Source organism: Lactuca sativa, chromosome 8 (assembly GCF_002870075.4).
Source record: "Lactuca sativa cultivar Salinas chromosome 8, Lsat_Salinas_v11, whole genome shotgun sequence".
In the NCBI taxonomy this organism is placed as follows: domain Eukaryota; kingdom Viridiplantae; phylum Streptophyta; class Magnoliopsida; order Asterales; family Asteraceae; genus Lactuca; species Lactuca sativa.
In genome coordinates this window covers 209,466,057-209,485,882 of record NC_056630.2, presented here as the reverse complement: position 1 = coordinate 209,485,882, position 19,826 = coordinate 209,466,057, and the positions used below count along the sequence as shown (strand labels likewise).

Genomic DNA, 19,826 nt, shown 5'->3' with positions numbered 1-19,826 from the left:
CAAATATTCAAGAGATAGTGTAGATTCTAATCAAGACAAACACTTCACACAATTGGCCTTAGTTGGTCTTTGTTTTATCCAAAACATCACAACTTACCAATTTCAAATGTACAAGAGTAGAAAACTTTTACTCTTACATTTGACTTGTGTTAAGAAACCTTCCTTTAATATATGTCACTCAAGTTATAATCTTGGAGTATGACTTTAAGACTTGTTTTGGAACGAAGTATGACTCGTCTTCTTGATTTAACCACTTCAACAATTCATAACTCCTCTTCTTAACTATCAGAATCCACTTAGAGGATGAATAGTGATAAGGTCTTTAAATCATTAGGATGATCATATAACATGATACTAAAGTACTCTCCCATCTTTTAAGATTTGAGAAACTTTTATCCTTCTGCCTAATTTGATTCTTCTTATTCGCTCTGCCATACAATGAAACCTTTTCCAATGTCTCAGAATTACACTTAAGCTTGTAAGTATAACCTATTGGATTAATGTCTAAGTCCATAACTATAATTGGTAAGACTTGACCCGACCCGGCATGGTCCATTTGGGTTGCATGGCATCATGCACTTGGATAGACTATAATGAGAGAAATAACACTTAAGGTTGATTAATATATTATAAGTTCTAATATATTAATAGGATTATTTAATTAGTATTGATCAAGAATTTATCTAGAATTAATTAAATGAGCAAAAGAAGACTAATTAAATATATGGGTTGATTGTGTAAATCATCCGTACATGTATAGTGGGCTAATGCTCCATGGATAATCAAGTTGGGCTAAAACCCATAGGATGGTCCATGGATGCTCCATGGTGTATTTGAACCCATGGATCCAAGGAAATGGAAGGCCATGACATTTAGGGTTTACCCTAATTGTAACAACTATATAAGATCATATTCTTTGGGAAAAATCGGCCACTATGAATAATAAGAAAGGGCTAGCCGATTTTAGGAGTGTTCAAGTTTCTCTCAAGTTATTCCAAGTGTATTTGGTGTTGTGTGAACCATTTGAGGTGTCACACTTGAGGCACTAGGCACTCAAGCTTCATGAAGACATTTTACACCAAATAGGTATGTATTCTATCTTGTTATATTCATTATTGTGTATGCTAGATTAGGATAATACCTTGGATGTTCATAATTGCATGTATAATAGAGAAAACATAGATCCAAGGTATTTAGGGTTGCATGTACACTTAGGAGTGTTACAATGTTCATAATCCAACAGTGGTATCAGAGCCTTGGCTTGTTTTCTTGTTATACTTGCAAAAGTAGCTGAAAAAATCGAGTTTTGATGCTGTCTGCACAGCAGACTCGCCGAGTGCAAGGAAAAATGCATCCAACTCGCCGAGTTGGTTCGTGCACTCGACGAGTTGGACCCTCTGACAACATATATTCGATTGTTTTGGCTGGAATTGAACTAGGAACATTACCCTAAAATGTTTTTGGACTTATAAACATGTTTTTGATATGGTAATGTTCATGCTAATCAAATTTCTAAGATAATTGTCATAATTTCAAGATTTGTATTAGTTTGTATGTTCATGCTAATTTCTTGAAGATTGATGATTTGAATTATCTTGTTCTTATATTAATAGAAAAGTTGTGTGAAACAGTTGATTTCAATCCATTTTAATCTAAGAGGTGATTCCAAAGCGTGTTTTTGTAACTTGTCCTCAAGTTATATGAAAAGTCACATTTAAGAATCATAAAACTCATAAAATTTGGCAAAGGTTACAAAATGAAGAGTCTAGTTCTAATTAAATGGTTTTATGACTCCATAACTTGTCCTCAAGTTATGGAGGTTCAAGAGTCTCTTCATTAAATTAATAAATAAAAAAAGTGTAACCTTAATTAATTCCATAAGTTACAATAAAAAAAGTTATTTTTTTTTATTAATTAGTTTAAAGTCTTTCATAACTTGTCCTCAAGTTATGGAACTTGAAGAGTTTTTAATTAAAACTACTTTAAACTTATAAGTTATGGAATTAATTAGTTTTGAATAGTTTCAAAACTTGCCCTCAAGTTTTGGAATTTGAAAAACTTTTCTCTTATGAATACTTTAATTCCAAGTTAAGCCCTTAGAAATTTAAAGAGTTAAAATTCAACCCTTATACTTTATAATATTATAAGTTAATAATCTATATATATATATATATATATATATATATATATATATATATATATATATATATAAGAGTAAAGTCAGTCTTACCGTTAGTAGGCCTCATTCACGAAGCTGGTCTATAAGGGGGTATAAGGTTACTGCCTATAAAATGGCAGTTTAATAGGTGACCAAATGGTAAAGAGAAAGGCTAAGTCTGTGATAGTTCCATGTTCCATTACCAAAGTGTCCATATGTTAAAATTGTCAAAGGAAGGGGCATTGGTTGCGAAGCTGCCAATTTACCTAAGTGTGTTAATGTCAATAAGGTTGACCCTACTTCAGGTAAAGTCCACTACCAAACTCTATTAAGTTTCTATTCTAAGATTCTTATTACATGATGTGACTGAGTCACATGTTGATGTTTTAAGAATCAAAGGGAAAATGAAGGAAACTTAAATAAAGAATATGTTGAATCTGATCGCGTAGATGGATTTCTATCGCATAGGTTGAAGATCGGATTCTTGAGCTACTTCTTAGGAGTTATGATATATTGCTTAGGAATAGATAACAACAAAGTTTCATGTGCTATTGCACTGTAAGGATAGTTTTTCCGCAAGTTTTTTTAAATAAAAGGAAAACATTTTGATTTTATTTATTCTAAAATATCCTTACAGTGGCTTTTGTGAAAAGTTTTTTTGCTTATAAGATTCCATTAATAGCAAGAGTGGAAATATGAATTTGATTCTTTCATTTGTGGTAGTGTCTAAATTTACCAAATAAGGAAAGATTCTCATCACCCAAGTTTCAATTGGACTGAACTTTGGAATCATGCAAGTTGTATAGCATGATGGATGAGAACTTTCAAGCATTGGAAAAAATTAAGACTAACTACTTGTTCACATGGATGTGTGAGTCAAGTAAAGGACTAAGGGATCGAGTACATATTCTTGTGCACTGGTTAAGTCCACCACAAAATATCGATAAGACTATTCGTCATAATTTACTAAAGCTTAGTAAATATGGTTATACTTACAGGCTAAAGTATAATTCTGAAACATTGCAATGTTCCAATGTATGGCAGAGCGAATAAGAAGAATCAACTTAGGCAAAAAGATAAAAGTCTCTCAAATCTGAAAAGATGGGAGAGTACTTTAGTATCATGGTATATAATCATCTTAATGACTAAGAGACCTTATCACAATTCATCCTCTAAGTGCACTCTGATAGGAAAGGAGAGGAGCTATGAATTGTTGAAGTGGTCAAATCAATAAGATGATTCATACTTTGTTCCAAAAACAATTCTTAGAGTTATACTGTAAAATTGTAACTTGAGTGACATGTCTTAAATAAGGTTTAAAACACTTGTCAAATGTAAGAGTAAAAGTTTTCTACTCTTGTACATTTGAAATTGGTAAGTTGTGATGTTTTGGATAAAACTAAGACCAACTAAGGCCAATTGTGTGAACTGTTTGTCTTGATTAGAATCCACACTATCTCTTGAATATCTGACAAGAAAGTCGTATATGTCAAGAGGACAGTGGGAGTCTTAAATGTCTTGAAAGTCTCAAAAACTAATCAAGAATAAAACCTGAAGTTCTTCACTAGCACACGACTTGAGGTTTATAACCTATCATGTTGAAATATTCTTTGCCCATTCCAGTTAAAGTTGGATTTGCATATGAGTTCTTAGAGTTCTCAATTGGTTGCACAACAACTTGGAAGCAATAGTAGGACCTTGAGCTGCCAGGTGGCAAGAGATTAAGATTGAGTTCAATCCATATGAGTTTGGATTTGTCATTATCCTGTCTTGTGACTATGGTTTTGACAATTCACATGGATAAGAACACATACACCATTAAATCTAAGTGTCATAAGTTTTCTCTCTTATTCATGAAAATGATGGTGAGGAAACACTTTCACTAAGTAGATTTTAGCTAGATAGCAATTGTGATATTTGCATTCTCAAAGTCGTTAGTGGAGCGTGTGTGGTTAACCGGCACACTAACCTGGACTTGTGAGAAGTGACAAAGGTCTAAACAATCAAAACTATGATTACAGCATCCCTTTTCATAGTTCTTAAAATTGTTTAGACACACTTGTGAGCTATCTAAGATAACGTGTATGATTTTGATAAAGTTTTATCAAAACAATCTAGTATCAGAAATCTGAACTTTGGTAAGAAAGTCAATAAAGTATTGATTTCTAGAAGTCCAGCTGATTTCTGAGTACATGTCAAAGCTAGTGAGAGCATAAGTGTTATGCTAATAATCATCATGTTAGTGGGAGCATGGTAATTATGATAAGTATTGCAAGTTAGCAATGTTAATTATACAAAACAAAAGTTTCAATTGGGAAATAGTTGTTTTGCTATAATTAAGGGAGAGGAAATTATACTTCATCTCAAATCTATAAGCTTAGATCGTGAGGTTTTAATCATTTAGTCAAGGATATATATATATATATATATATATATATATATATATATATATATATATACATATATATATATTAATTTCATGTTGGAATGGCTCAACATAAGGAAAATCTGTATATGGGTCCATTATTTGTGTTCTAAAATCCGATTATGATTACGGCATCCCTTTTCATAATCTGAATTGTGAGAACTTGGAAAATAGAAATGGAAATGTTATAGCAAAAGACTGGTTTAGTCTTTATGTGAGACATCATGAATCGCGTCCCATATGCTTCAGATATAGGATCGATTACATGTGCTATATTCACCCTTTCTAAAATTTTCCAAATGCATGGGGCATTAAGAAGGGAAAAGGACTAGAATTGGATATGACTAAAAGGGTTAAACAAGTGTCGAGGACAATCTAAGGTTTACCAAAGATTGGTTGCTCAAGGACAGTTGGAAGTATAATGTTAACTCTGGAAGGACCATATTGACATAATCTGTAAGGAGGCAACTCTTGTTCAGAAGTGATAGTCAAAATGGAATATGGAAATGTTTCAAAGTTAGAAATTATTCAATCTGTGTAAGATTAGGAAACTTAATGCAAGAAGGATGTTTCCAACGAGTTGATCTCCTTTGGAATACTCTGTAATGATTGTTGACAAGTCTTTGTGAATTTGTGCATAATGATTACAAGAGGATCGATGCATATAAGTTTAGAATCTAACAGATTTCGGTAAAATGGCATGAATTTGGAATTCCTGCATTTGCCATAAGAATTCAGGAGTGTGAAATTAGAATCATTGAATGTTTGGTAAATTGGTTTATTTCACAAAGTAAGGGTCATAGACAAACATAGTATGCATACTTGGTGTATGGCATGACTAGTGTTTAGAAAACATAGTATACACGCTTGGAGCATGAGACAACTATTGTTTTAAATTCAAGAATAAAGTTGATAGCTGAAACAGTATACAAGGAATAATGTGCAATCATATGGTGATAAATAAAAGGTGTTTTATTTATATTCATAAGTTCTGAGACCATATTAGATTCATTTATTCTTGTGTTTCACTTTGCATGTTTTGACTTCCATAATAACTAGGTTATTCTTCCGGAATGACTAAGTTATTCAAACCATCCACAGTCGGTCATATGTTGGAAGTAGATATGAATCAAGACTGTCATGGGTTCGCTTGTAGAGGTCCAAGTTGGTGAACAAAGTTGTGCTACAACACTCATGAGTGCTCATAAGTTCTGAGTATTGGATTCAACCCGCGCTCATTTGAATCACTTCATGGATTTTATCACGAGTGATCATGAGACGATAATATCTTACATTCTTCAAACCTAGAGATATGAGTTGTTACTATGAGTTGATAGTACCTTGATTGCACGAAAACGCATTGGTAACTCGATGTTATAAAACGTGCCTTTGTGTATGATTCAACAAGTAGCAGAACAAGTCATATGAGTCGAAGTTTATCCATTCCTTTTACCTTCGGGATAAAAGCGATAAATGTGGGCCCCTCGATGATTTAATGATGAAACATGTGAGTGCTTGGCCAAGCCAGGACTGATTTGATTTGTTCAATCAGTCAGTCATCATGAATCGGTAATCGGGAAACAGCAGATGGATAGAGAGAATGATTTAAAATCCATGTCTCAGTCCATATGACATCTGGAATGGAGGAATGTATGATCACTTATCTAATGGACAAGTCATTGACAAAGTGCAGAGATCATCGACAAGGTAGGAGTTCGACAGAAGCTTTTAAGAGCTACGATTGTCGGTCGGTTCTTGAAGTCATTCACAATAATAGTTTTAGACTTATCCAAGTGGGAGACTGTTGGATTAATGTCTAAGTCCATAACTATAATTGGTAAGACTTGACCCGACCTGGCATGGTCCATTTGGGTTGCATGGCATCATGCACTTGGATAGACTATAATGAGAGAAATAACACTTAAGGTTGATTAATATATTATAAGCTCTAATATATTAATAGGATTATTTAATTAGTATTGATCAAAAATTAATCTAGAATTAATTAAGTGATCAAAAGAAGACTAATTAAATATATGGGTTGATTGTGTAAATCATCCATACTTGTATAGTGGGCTAATGCTCCATGGATAATCAAGTTGGGCTAAAACCCATAGGATGGTCCATGGATGCTCCATGGTGTATTTGAACCCATGGATCCAAGGAAATGGAAGGCCATGACATTTAGGGTTTACCCTAATTGTAACAACTATATAAGATCATATTCTTTGGGAAAAATCGGCCACTATGAATAATAAGAAAGGGCTAGCCGATTTTAGGAGTGTTCAAGTTTCTCTCAAGTTATTCCAAGTGTATTTGGTGTTGTTTAAACCATTTGAGGTGTCACACTTGAGGCACTAGGCACTCAAGCTTCATGAAGACATTTTACATCAAAGAGGTATGTATTCTATCTTGTTATATTCATTATTTTGTATGCTAGATTAGGATAATACCTTGGATGTTCATAATTGCATGTATAATAGAGAAAACATAGATCCAAGGTATATAGGGTTTCATGTACACTTAGGAGTGTTAGAATGCTCATAACCCAACATAACCATATTTACTAAGCTTTAGTAAATTATGACAAATAATATTATCGATCTTTTGTGGTGAACTTGACTAGTGTACAAGAATGTGTACTCGATCCCTTAGTCCTTCACTTAACTCACATATACATGTGAACAAGGAACTAGTCTTAATTTTCCAAAGATGAAGAATTCTCATTCATCATGCTATACAGCTTGCATGATTCCAAGTTCCGGTCCAATTGAAACTTGGGTGATGAAGATCTTTCCTTATTTGGTAAATTTAGACATTACCACAAATGAAAGAATCAATTTCATATTTCCACTCTTGCTATTAATGGAATCATATAAGCAACAATTTTTTTCACAAACGCCATTGTAAGGATACATAAAATATATAAAATCAAAAATTTCCTTTTATTTTTAAAAACTTTTCGTAAAAACTTATCCTTACAATCCATATGAAAACTTTTTGTTATCTATTCCTAAGATATATCTCATAACTCCTAAGAAGTAGCTCAAGAATCCGATCTTCAAGCTATGCGATAGAAATCCATCTACGCAATCAGATTCAGCATATTCTTTCTTTAAGTTTCTTCACTTTTTCTTTGATTCTTAAAACGTCAACATGTTACCTAGTCACATCATGTATCAAGAATCTCATAATAGAAACTTAGCAGAGTTAGATAGTGGACTTTACCTGAAGTAGAGTCAAACTTATTGACTTTAACATCCTTAGGTAAAATTGGCAGCTTCGCAACCAATGCCCCTTCCTTTGGCAATTTAACATATGGACACTTTGGTAATGGAACATAGGACTATCACAGACTTAGCCTTTCTCTTTACCATTTGGTCAACCAAGTTGACTAAGGCCGATCCCTTTCCATTGGGAAGAGAGAGCTTTACTAGATATCCAAGGTCATCATTATCAATGTCCATAAAGTTGTAGGAAGTTGATCTTGGCAAATAGATAAAATCATTAAGGGTCTTGTCATAGTTTGTTTCATAGGAGTCCCAAAGGAACTGAATATGTGACTTAGAAAGTAGTTGAGACACCAACTTTCTCAAGACTTTCACACCCAACTCTCCCGGCTTGTCAATATGTGACTACATCTCCAAGATGTCACCACACATAGATCTTTACTTTCCAATAGGGCTTGATTGACCTTAAACTTTTCAAGAACTTGTGGGTTAGGGAGAATAATTGGAGGAGGTGAAAGAAGTATGATTTCCATGAGACATCATCTTCATTTAGGAAAGCTTATTTCAAGAGATTTGGGAAGATCATAAATGTCTAAACCAGACATCTTTTGGGAGATATTCAAGATAGTTGATTTAAAGTCCTTAATATAACACCCAATATGAAATATTAAGGCTAGGACCCAACACAATACTTTTATAACTTAGAAGAGGGATGCCGTAATCCAAGCTAAAAAATATTTGAAGGTAGGTGAATGACGATTCACCAATTTCCACCAAAATAAACGAAATGTATTATTAGGTTTTAATTGGTTTTGAAACTCCTAGATTCTTTTGAGATTCATTGAACTTTTCAATGGCATGTTTCAATCTCGGGTGTGCCCTTCAGGTTTTGTGACTGGGATGCCGAGGATCACAAAACAAGGTGTGAAGTAACCATGCAAATTACTTGGTACCCTTAAGTGTTTACCCCTTAATCGATGTGTCGGTTAACCACACACGCTCCATCGATATTATGATAAACATTAAGTTACCCTTTGCCTACCTTGTTAAATACGAGTTAGTATGCCGGTTAACCACACACGCTCCACTAACCGACTTAAACAAAGTGCAAAGTGTAATTTCATGGATTAGCACCTTATTCATATTTTCCTAAGTAACTAAGATTGGGTATTTATAAAAGGTTTAGTTAATTAGTATTTATCATTAATACTTTTAATGATGGGAGAATTATAGTCCTTGTCCTACCCCTTCGGCTAACGACCCTCCACCAGTCAAGGAAGCGGTGGGTGAGAGTGGACACCCATTAAACTGCTATTTTATAGGCAGTAACCTTATACCCCCCTTATAGACCGGCTTTGTGAATGAGGCCTACTAACGGTAAGACTGACTTTACTCTTATACATACATATATATATACATATATATATATATATGTATATATATATATATATATATATTATTAACTTATAATATTATAAAGTATAAGGGTTGAATTTCAACTTTTAAAATTCTAAGGGCTATCTTGGAATTAAAGTATTCATAAGTGAAAACATTTCAAATTCCAAAACTTGAGGGCAAGTTTTGAAACTATTCAAAACTAATTAATTCCATAACTTATGTGTTTAAAGTAGTTTTAATCCAAAAACTCTTCAAGTTCCATAACATGAGGACAAGTTATGGAAGACGTTAAACTAATAAAGAATGTAACTTTTCCTTAATTTTGTAACTTATAGAATTAATTAAGGTTACACATTTTATTACTTAATGAATTGACTCTTGAAGCTCCATAACTTGAGGACAAGTTATGAAGTCATAAAACCATTTAATGAGAACAAGACTCTTCATTTTGTAACCTTTGCCATCTTTTATGAGTTTTAAGAAACTTGAATGTGACCTTTCATGTAACTTGAGGACAAGTTACACAAACACATTTTAAAATCATCTCTTAGATTAAAATGGATTGAAAACACATAATCAATTAACTTATCTATTAATCTAACAACTCATATGAACAAAGATAATTCACATCAAACTTTTTCACATAATTAGCATAACTTTTAAACTAATACATAACATGAATATATTGACAATTATCTTTGAAATTGGATTAGCATGAACATTACCACATCAAAAACATGTTTATAAGTTCAAAAACAGCTTAGGGTAATGTTCCTAGTCCAATTCCAGCCAAAACAGCAAACAGCAAGCTGTCAGCACCCAAAACTCGTCGAGTTCCTTGAGAAACTCATCGAGTTCATGCTCAAAATGATGAACTCGTCGAGTTTTATGGGCTGGAGAGATTCAACTTTGAAAAAACACATTTGCATCAAGTATAAGAGAAAGCAAGCCTAGGCGCTGATACCACTGTTGGGTTTTGAGCATTCTAACACTCCTAAGTGTACATGCAACCCTAAATACCTTGGATCTATGTTTTCTCTATTATACATGCAAATATGAACTTTCCAAGGTATTCATCCTAACTAGCATAATAACATTGATTCAAATGAATATATAAAGTTAGAATTACATACCTCTTTGATGTAGATTGTCTTCATGAAGCTTAAGTGCCTAGTGCCCCAAGTGTGACACCTCGAATGGTTCACACAACACCAAATACACATGGAATGACTTGAGAGAACATACACACTTCATGAAATCGGCTAGCCCTTTCTATTATCTATAGTGGCCAATTTTCTCCAAGAATAAGATCATTATATAGTTAGCGTTACACCATGTAAACCCTAATTGTCATGGCCTTTCATTTCCATGATCCATGGATACAAATACACCATGGAGCATCCATGGAGCATCTTATGGGTTTTAGCCCAACTTGACAATCCATGGAGCAGTAGCCCACTATATAAGTATGGATGATTTACACAATCAACCCATATATTTAATTAGTCTTCTTTTGATCACTTAATTAATCCTAGATTAATTCTTGATCAATACTAATTAAATAATCTTATTAATATATTAGAACTTATAATATATTAACAAACCTTAAGTGTTATTTCTCTCGTTTTAGTCTATCCAAATGCATGATGCCATGCAACTCAAATGGATCACTAGCCCACTATATAAGGTTGGATTATTTACATAATTAACCCCACATATTTCATTACTCTCCTTTTGATCACCAAATTAATTCTAAATTAATTCTTGATCAATACTAATTACATAATATTCTTAATATATTAGAACTTATAATATATTAATAAACAATTAATGTCCTTTCTCTCATTTAGTCTATCTAAGTGTCATGATGCCATGCAACTGAAATGGACCATGCCAACGGAGTTAAGTACATTCCACAAATAGCTATGAACTTTGACACCTAATCCAACAGTATTGTCTACATGGATCAGAAGAGTTTGAGATATCTTATGGATCATCCGAACCTGAACATGAGGTAGCACAGGTGGCTAGACATGGTCTAGGATTATGACTGTGAGATCCTTTACCTTCTGGTAAAGCGAATGCGGTAGCGGATGTTTTGAGCCTCAAGTCAGCTTGGTCTTTAGTTGGGGAGATGTGTATGAGTATATTCGTTGATTCTCTGCTTCTGGGATTGATCAGAAAGGCTCAGGCAGAGGGAGTTCGGAAGGAGAACTAGAAACAAGTACAGAACAGGGTGAGATCGACAGGTTCGTCACAGATAGTCGAGGGTTATTGACTCGATGTGGTTGGGTCTAGGTTCCAGTTTTTTGTGGGATCAAGAAGACAATGTTAGAGGAGGCTCATAAGTCTCGCTTCTCTATACACTCGGGAGCCAGCAAGATTATCGGTATTTGAGCTTGAGTTATTGGTGGTCGTGTATGAAAAGGGAGATATCGTGGTATGTCGAGAGGTGCTTGACCTGCAGGATGGTCAAGGCCGAGCATCAGAGGCCGCATGGCAAGATGCAGCCTCTGGAGGTTCCCATGTGGAAATGTGAACAGATCACCATGGAATTTATCACCAAGTTTCCAAAGACGATAAAGGGTTTTGATGCTATATGGGTCATCATAGATCGATTGACCAAGAGTGCCCACTTTTTGGCCATCCGGGAGAGCTCTTCAGCTGAAAAGTTGGCAGATGTGTATGTCCGGGAGATCATTGCTCGTCATGGGGTTCCAGTCTCTATTATTTCCTACCAGGATGTTCTGTTCACTTCCCATTTTTGGCAGAAGTTCCATAAGGAACTGGTCATGAGATTACACTTCAGCACTTCTTATCATCCGTAGACTAATGGGAAGAGTGCGGACTATACAGAGCCTTAAGGATATGTTATGGGCCTATGTTATCGATTTTAGTGGGAGTTGGGATTCCTACCTACCTCTTGCGGAGTTCTCCTACAACAAAAATTATCACTCCAGCATTGGTGCTCCGCCATTTGAGGTCTTGTATAGTCGGAGATGTCGCACCCCGGTTTGTTAGGGAGAGGTTGGTCACAAGGTTATGGGAAGGACTGGAGTAGTCCTTCAAACCATGAAGCTTATTCAGCATATCAGGAAGAGACTGCAGACCACTCAGAGTCAGCAGAAGAGCTATGCCAATCGACGCCAATCAAAGTTGGAGTTTCAGGTCGGCGACATGGTGCTCCTGAAGGTCTCGCCCTGGAAGGGTGTGATACGCTTCACGAAGAGGGGGAAATTGGGTCCCCGGTTTATTGGACCTTTTTGGGTGATTGTCAGGGTTGGCCAGGTGGCTTACAAGTTGGATTTGCTAAGCGAACTCAGTCAGATCCACAACACTTTCCATGTCTCTTAGTTGCTGAAGTGTGTGTTGGACAGGGAGGTAGTGGTTCCATTCGATGATATTCAAGTCGATGAGCGCCTAAATTTTTTTGAGAGACCGGTGGCTATCCTGGAAAGGAAGATTAAGTTCTTGCGAAAGAAGGAGATATCTTTGGTAAAGGTATAGTGGTTGCATCGGATAGGCTGTGAGTGGACCTGGGAGCTAGAGGCTGAGATACGGGAGCATTATCCTGAGTTATTCGCCCCAGCCGACTTCGAGGACGAAGTCTAGATCAATTGGGGGAGAATTATAACATCCTGATGTTAAGGTACTTCTAATTTTGGACTCTATAATTTTATTATGTTGCATTTTTGGTCCCTATGATAAGAAAGAGTGAAAAAGGTCCCAAAGTGGCATTTTGGTGAAAGTTGGGATGGGATGAGTACGTCGTGCGTACGTTTGTGTACGCTAAGCGTACTAAAGTGTGCCTTCGTATGCAGGGCGTACGTGGAATGCATGTAAACCCTAATTTTAGGAATTTGTCTCATATTTAAGCAACCTTATGGACTCATATCCTCTTCTTACCTGACCTCCATCTGTGATATCGACCCTGAAGTAACCCTGGAGCAAAAGAGAGCAAATTTTGAGCCTTTAAGTGAGTTTTGGAGTGGTTTTGAAGAAAGAAGATGGTGGTGAGAATATGTTGGATTTGAGTGCACCTTGGATCTTTGATTTCTACTTGGTTTGCACATCTTAAAGGTATAAAGCTTGCATCCTTACCACTCCATCTTGTAGATCTAGGTTTTTTCTCTTTTAACTCACTTTTTGTTCCCAAGATGATGATTCATGAACATAGAATGTTCTTGACCCATTAAGTTGTCTTTTCATACACTTAGAACATTCTTGAGTCATAAAAACGGATTCCAAGTTGTTGGTTTTTCTCCATGCATCATTCAGAAGGTCTTAATGAATTAAGAAGTTAAGATAAGCACTTAATGGACATGCAAAGTCATAAACTTGGAAACTTTATGAATCTTGAGGGTATTTTAGACATGGATCTCAAAAATGGATATGAGTGCTTAAGTCGCTAAGCACTTATTGTGATTTTGAACTTCTGGGAGTATGCCCCGCATACCTGGAGTACACTCTACATACGAGGTCAACTACCCCGATGGTAGTCGACATGCGAGTACGCCCAGTGTACTTTCGGAGTATGCCCGCATACTCACTCTGTGGTGATTCGGCTGAGTTGACTCGACAGGGTTGACACTACTGGGTTAACTCAGTTGGTTTGACTAAATTTTCTTTTACTTTGACCAATTTTGACCAAGTTTGACCTTAAAGGTATTTTAGGATTTTGATTAGGATTGGTCATTTGGTAGGAATAGGTGATGGTTAGAGCTGTGATTTGGAGTCGAGACCTTATCAGCTTTTGTCCAGTTTATGAGGTGAGTTTTCTTCACTATATTCATGGGTCTAAGGCACTAAGGCCAACCTGTTGGATTAGATATCCTGTTATGTGATAGTATGTTATTGTGATGTAGTGACCTTTTAGATCGGTATCGTGGTATATAGGATGATGTTATGCTTAGTGATATGTATGATCTGTCTGATTGTCTATTGACTGGTTATATGTATGTTATTTGTTATGTATATGTCGACATGTTGTGTGTGGTTTGGTTGAGGTTTATTTGTTATGTATATGTCGACATGTTGTGTGTGGTTTGGTTGAGGTGGACCAATGTAGACTGAAGGCCAAGAGACGTAGGGCGTCCCGGATAGACTGCAGGTTGGAGAGGCGTACCATTCAGGCCGAAGGCCCAGAGAATAGTCCATATGGGTTGAAGGGCCGGTGAGGTGTTCCAGTCATGCAGAAGGTTTTGTGAGCATTCTAGATAGTTTGTAGGCTGGTGCAGCGTTCCAGTCACGCTGAAGGCTCTGTATGCATGATTTATGTTATTATGTTTATGTGGCGATACTTGGGGTTATTCACTAAGTGTTGGCTTATAATTTTGGGTTATGTTTCAGGTACTTTGGATAACCTCGGAAACGCGAAGGTGTAACCGTACACATCCTCTTGTCTACGGCTTATGGTTTTGGGAAACTCTAATGTTTGAGAAATGTTTTGAAAACTACGATTTGTAAACCTTTTATGAATTTGGGTTGATTTTTAAAGTTTAAATTTGTGATTTTTATGATGTTACAACTAACATAAAAATCCATGCTTTTTAGACATGCATGTCCAAAAGCATGTCTTGAACTTTTATTAGGCAAGGTTGTAGAACTCGTTACTCGGTACCTGTTCGGTCGACTACCGAGTAGCGAGTACTCAGGATTACTCGGGGAGTACTCGGATTTGGAAATTTGTGTAGAAATATTTTAAGGAAATTATATATGTCAAAATCATACGATAAAATCATAAGTTAATTGAAATATATAACAAAATTAGATATATGTGAATACACAAAAAATGAAAAACACATAATGGTCTCACGTCATAAATAATTACTGAAAATTTAAGATATATATGTAGTAATAATCACATGTGTGTGTTTGTTAAATAATAAATCATTATGTATATTATACATATTAATCACCTAGTTTACCGAATTTCACAACACTACTCAGTTCGTAAGCGGCCAATCGGGGAGTACTGGGGATTATGTAACTCGCCTCGGCAAGGGGGGAGTAGCAAGTACTCGGAGGAGTAATTGGTCAACTCGGCGATTTTTACAACACTGTTATTAGGTCAAAATGAGGGTTAATGGGCAAAAATCTATACATGACACCAAAACTCATTTTTAATTCAGATCCAAAGCACCAATTACTCCAAATGACCTATAAATTCATAAAGTTGCAGACTTTATGAGATCCCATCATTCATACTTATCCAAACATGAAGAAAAGGGACAAAATCCATAAATCTAGCAACTTAGCAAAGAAAAGGTTGGGTCTTGGACAATTACCAAGGTCCAGAAGGTGAGCTAGCTATTGAGAAGGATGCTTACAAGGTAGATCACCACATCAAAGGCGTCATTCTCCTTCAAAGATCACCAAAAACACCAAAATGAGTTCACACTTGCAATTGAGGCTAGGGTTAGGGTTTCTAAGCTTGAGAGGATGATGGATGATGAATGAGCACAAAACTCTAGCCTTAATGTTCTTTAAATAAGGCCCAAAGCCTAAAAATCAAATAGTTTTTTCTCTAAAAACACATGTCACGCCGTGACGGGTCATTTAAATCCGCAACCCAAATCAATACCACCATGCCGTGGTGAAGCTCCACCACACCGTAGCCACCCAAAGCAAATGTTTAATATTTAGAAATTGGCTCAAACCTGGGACGGGTGTTACATGACTTAACAACAAAATACTAACAGAGTTAGTGTTAATTACCATTCATTAAAAGTTTTGAAACCACATGGACGTTTTTTGGGAATAAAAGAGTTGAGTACTTAACTAAAAAAAATTTTGGAACCACGGGGACCATTTTGGAACTTTTTTTAATTATAATTCAGTAGATTTGTCATAGTAGAATGCTAACATGAGAATAAGTGATAGTAAGATGCTATAAATGAAAATGAAATCATTACACTTTTTTACATCGATCAACCCGATACTCGATGGACGCAACACTAGTTATTTTCGATTATATACTGAAACTCTTGATAAATCAAAAAAGTTTATTGATAATTTTTTAAAAAAGTTTTATTCTTATCTAATCAAAGATAAATTTCATAATTTAATGATTATCTCATGAATTAATTTGGATTTTAATTTTATATAGTATACATGGTAGTTGAAAAAACAAAGACCACGATGTCTCCATATTTGAACTTCATCATCCATGTACTTACATGAAGATAACAAAACTCTATATAGGGTCCGGCCAGGCTCCGGCGACGTCCATCTTAATTTTCAGGTTGTCTACAAAATGGATGCAGAAGTAGCTGCGAAGCTGTCCACCTTTTGCTAGAATCTTTCTGCAAACAACACTCAATGAAGCTCCGAAACTCGTCTGAAACTCCTTCCGGCAGACTCGGCGGCTCCCCAAAACATATGGCACACATGAGCGTCACCCAGTTAGGTTTCTGACCCGCCGGCAAGAACGGAAAATGACCCATGTAAAGCTCCAACATCGTCAACCCCAAGCTCCAGATATCGCCGGAGTAAGCATTGTAGTTGGCATCGCGAGTGTCCAGATCGAACCGTTCTGGGCTCATGTAGGCGTAAGTGCCGACGAACGAATTGCAGGAGTCGAGCGTCCTGCACATGATCTTGCTCACTCCGAAATCAGCAATCTTCACCTCCATGTTTTTGTTGACCAGAATATTTGCAGGTTTGATATCTCTATGAATGATCTTGTGGGCATGGAGGTAGTTAAGTCCGTTAAGAATCTTACGAGCGATGTCAGCGAGTGACTTTTCCGTGAACGTTCCACTTCCACCGTTTTTCAGTAGCGAGTCTAGTGACCCAGCGTCCATGTATTCCATAAGTATCGCTATATCTCCGTTAGGCTTCTCGAATATCTCATGACAATGAACCACAAAAGGAGAATCCGTTCTTCGAAGAATTTCCATCTCCCTAAATATCTGCCGGCGCATCATCGGATCACTGTCGGCGTGTACAACCTTGAGCGCGAAAACGTTACAGGTTCTCTTATGCACTACTTTGTAGACGGTGCCGCCGTTGCCTTGACCAAGAACTTGAACGGTCTCGAATTCGGCGACGGTGGTGGTTGTCGACTGTTGGGACATGGTGGTGGGAGGGAGGTGTAGAGGGAAACCAGGGAGGCGCTCGGAGATTTCAGGTAAACGGAGGCGGAGTTTTGACTGTCGTCGTCGTTCACGAACGAGGGCCATGTGCATGTGATAGCTGATAAGATAAGTGAGGTTACCGGGAGGCAAGTGAGAGGCCGTATATATAAGTAATGGATCAGGGCGTTATTGGCACGTGTTTTTTTGAATTGTATTGTGTTTATGACATGTGTTCATAGATGATAAATGTTCCAAGTTTGTCCAACCAGATTCTCGTTTACTTTAGTTGCTACTATGCCCGACAGAAACTATTTGAAATTTAATATTTGTTCATCGGATGACATTGACATTTTTTTTCATGTTTAGGACAGAATAAAATGAAATCTAAATAAAAAAAATATTGAGCAAAATAAGAATACTTTTGTCTCGTTTATAAAAAATTCATAAATTTTATTTTGTTAATAAAAAATCTCGATTATCAGAGAAATAATTGAAATTAGCCATTTTTTTTATAAGTAATTATTTTTGTCCCGATTACCTTTATTGAAATATTTCATTGTTTTGGATAGGTTTATGAAAAACTCCTAAATTTTAGGGAAATTATTATCAAGGTAATCATCTTTTGTCATTTTGTTCATATATATATATATATATATATATATATATATATATATATATATATATATATATCTATATATATATATATATATATATATATATATATATATATATATATATATATATATATATATATATATATATATATATATATATAAAAAAAGAAATTTTTGGTAGGAAGGTAAAAAAAATTATATATGTATATTTTCTTATCAAAAAATGAAATAAGTCATTACATCATTTAAAAGTAAGATGATTCACAAGAAAAAAAAATTCCGAAAAAAACACCTTTATGATTCATTTTTAGGTAAATCAAGAAAAAAAATTCACTTTTATGACAATATTAGTGAATATCAACAAAATCATCATAAAAGTGAATCATCGAAATGTTTTTTCGGGATTCTTGTTTTTGTGAATCATGTTATTATTGATTCGTTTGGTGATTCATTTGTTTTTTCTCCAAAAAAATAAGTCGAAAAAAAATTTCTTACGTTCCTACCAAAAAAAAATTCTTACCGTATATATATATATATATATATATATATATATATATATATATATATATATATTTGATCATTTAACTTGTTATATTTATTTATATATTACAATTGTCACCGGTTATACCAGGTGACAAAGCTAATATGTGACTACATTTAACAAACTAAATGATCAAATGTAGTATATAAAAAAAAATTGTCTAAATATAACAAAACAAAGTTAATTACCATGATAAGTCATTTTATCCACTTTTAATAAAGATTTCATTTTTCAGATTTGTTTGTATTATCTTTTTTCGACCGTTATTTTTAAAGTATCCATAATATCATAAATATTAAGTATTGAATAATTATAAACTTTACTTCTAATTAATAAATAGACAAAACTACAAAAATGATCCATATAGAATGTATTATTTTTGGGTTTTGATCAAAACTTCAACTTTTTTGGATTGACAGTCTTTTTGAACTACTTGGTTGTGCTTTTGGTCCTTCCGAGAACTGACAAGACTAAAATAATATTCTAACTTATTTGTTTCTATTTAATTAAAAAATTTAGGAATTAAATATAGTCTCTCTCTCTCTCTCTCTCTCTCTCTCTATATATATATATATATATATATATATATATATATATATCCGGTAAGAAATTTTTTTTTGTAGGAAAGTAAGAAGTTTTTTTCTACATATTTTTTTGACGAACAAAAGAAATGAATCACTAGATGATTCATTTATAAGATGATTCACAAGAAAAAATTCTCAAAAAAACATATTTATGATTCATTTTTAAGTAAATTAAGAAAAAATTCACTTTTGTAATAATTTTAGTAAATAACAACAAAATCGTTGTATAAATGAATCATCGAGATGTTTTTTTTGAGAATTTTTTCTTGTGAATCATCTTACAAATGAATTATCTAATGATTCATTTTGTTTGTTCGCGAAAAAAATATGTAGAAAAAAAACATTTTACCTTCCTACCAAAAATTTCCTTCTTTATATATATATATATATATATATATATATATATATATATATATATATATATATATATATATATATATATATATATATATATATATATATATATATATATATATATATATATATATATATATATAAAAGCCTTAAGTGTCACCAGCACTAATGGTGACCCTCACCCCAAATTCGTTGTCGATAGTGGAGATATGATGGATCTCATATGGCTACTGTGGAGACTAATGATTAACCTTGATCCACATGAAGCATTTTTAAGTTCTGCCACCCCTAAAATCCTACCTGACCTTATTTATCGACGTTTCTTACAACCACAATCAATTACCTTATTTATCGACGTTTCTTACAACCACAATCAATTGATGCCGATATTTTTAAGTATATATAATATTTTTTTAGTAAAGAATATATAACGATAAAAGTAAA

The 19,826-nt window shown here is 34.5% G+C and overlaps 1 protein-coding gene across 1 annotated transcript; it reads right to left on the bottom strand.

Annotated features, from left to right (window-relative positions):
* Window positions 1-16,443: 16,443 nt before the first annotated feature.
* Window positions 16,444-17,394, bottom strand: LOC111879211 (mitogen-activated protein kinase kinase 9). The gene has a single exon (XM_023875683.1). The coding sequence runs from the start codon at window positions 17,392-17,394 to the stop codon at window positions 16,444-16,446; it is 951 nt and encodes a 316-aa protein (XP_023731451.1).
* Between the last annotated feature and the right edge of the window lie 2,432 nt (window positions 17,395-19,826).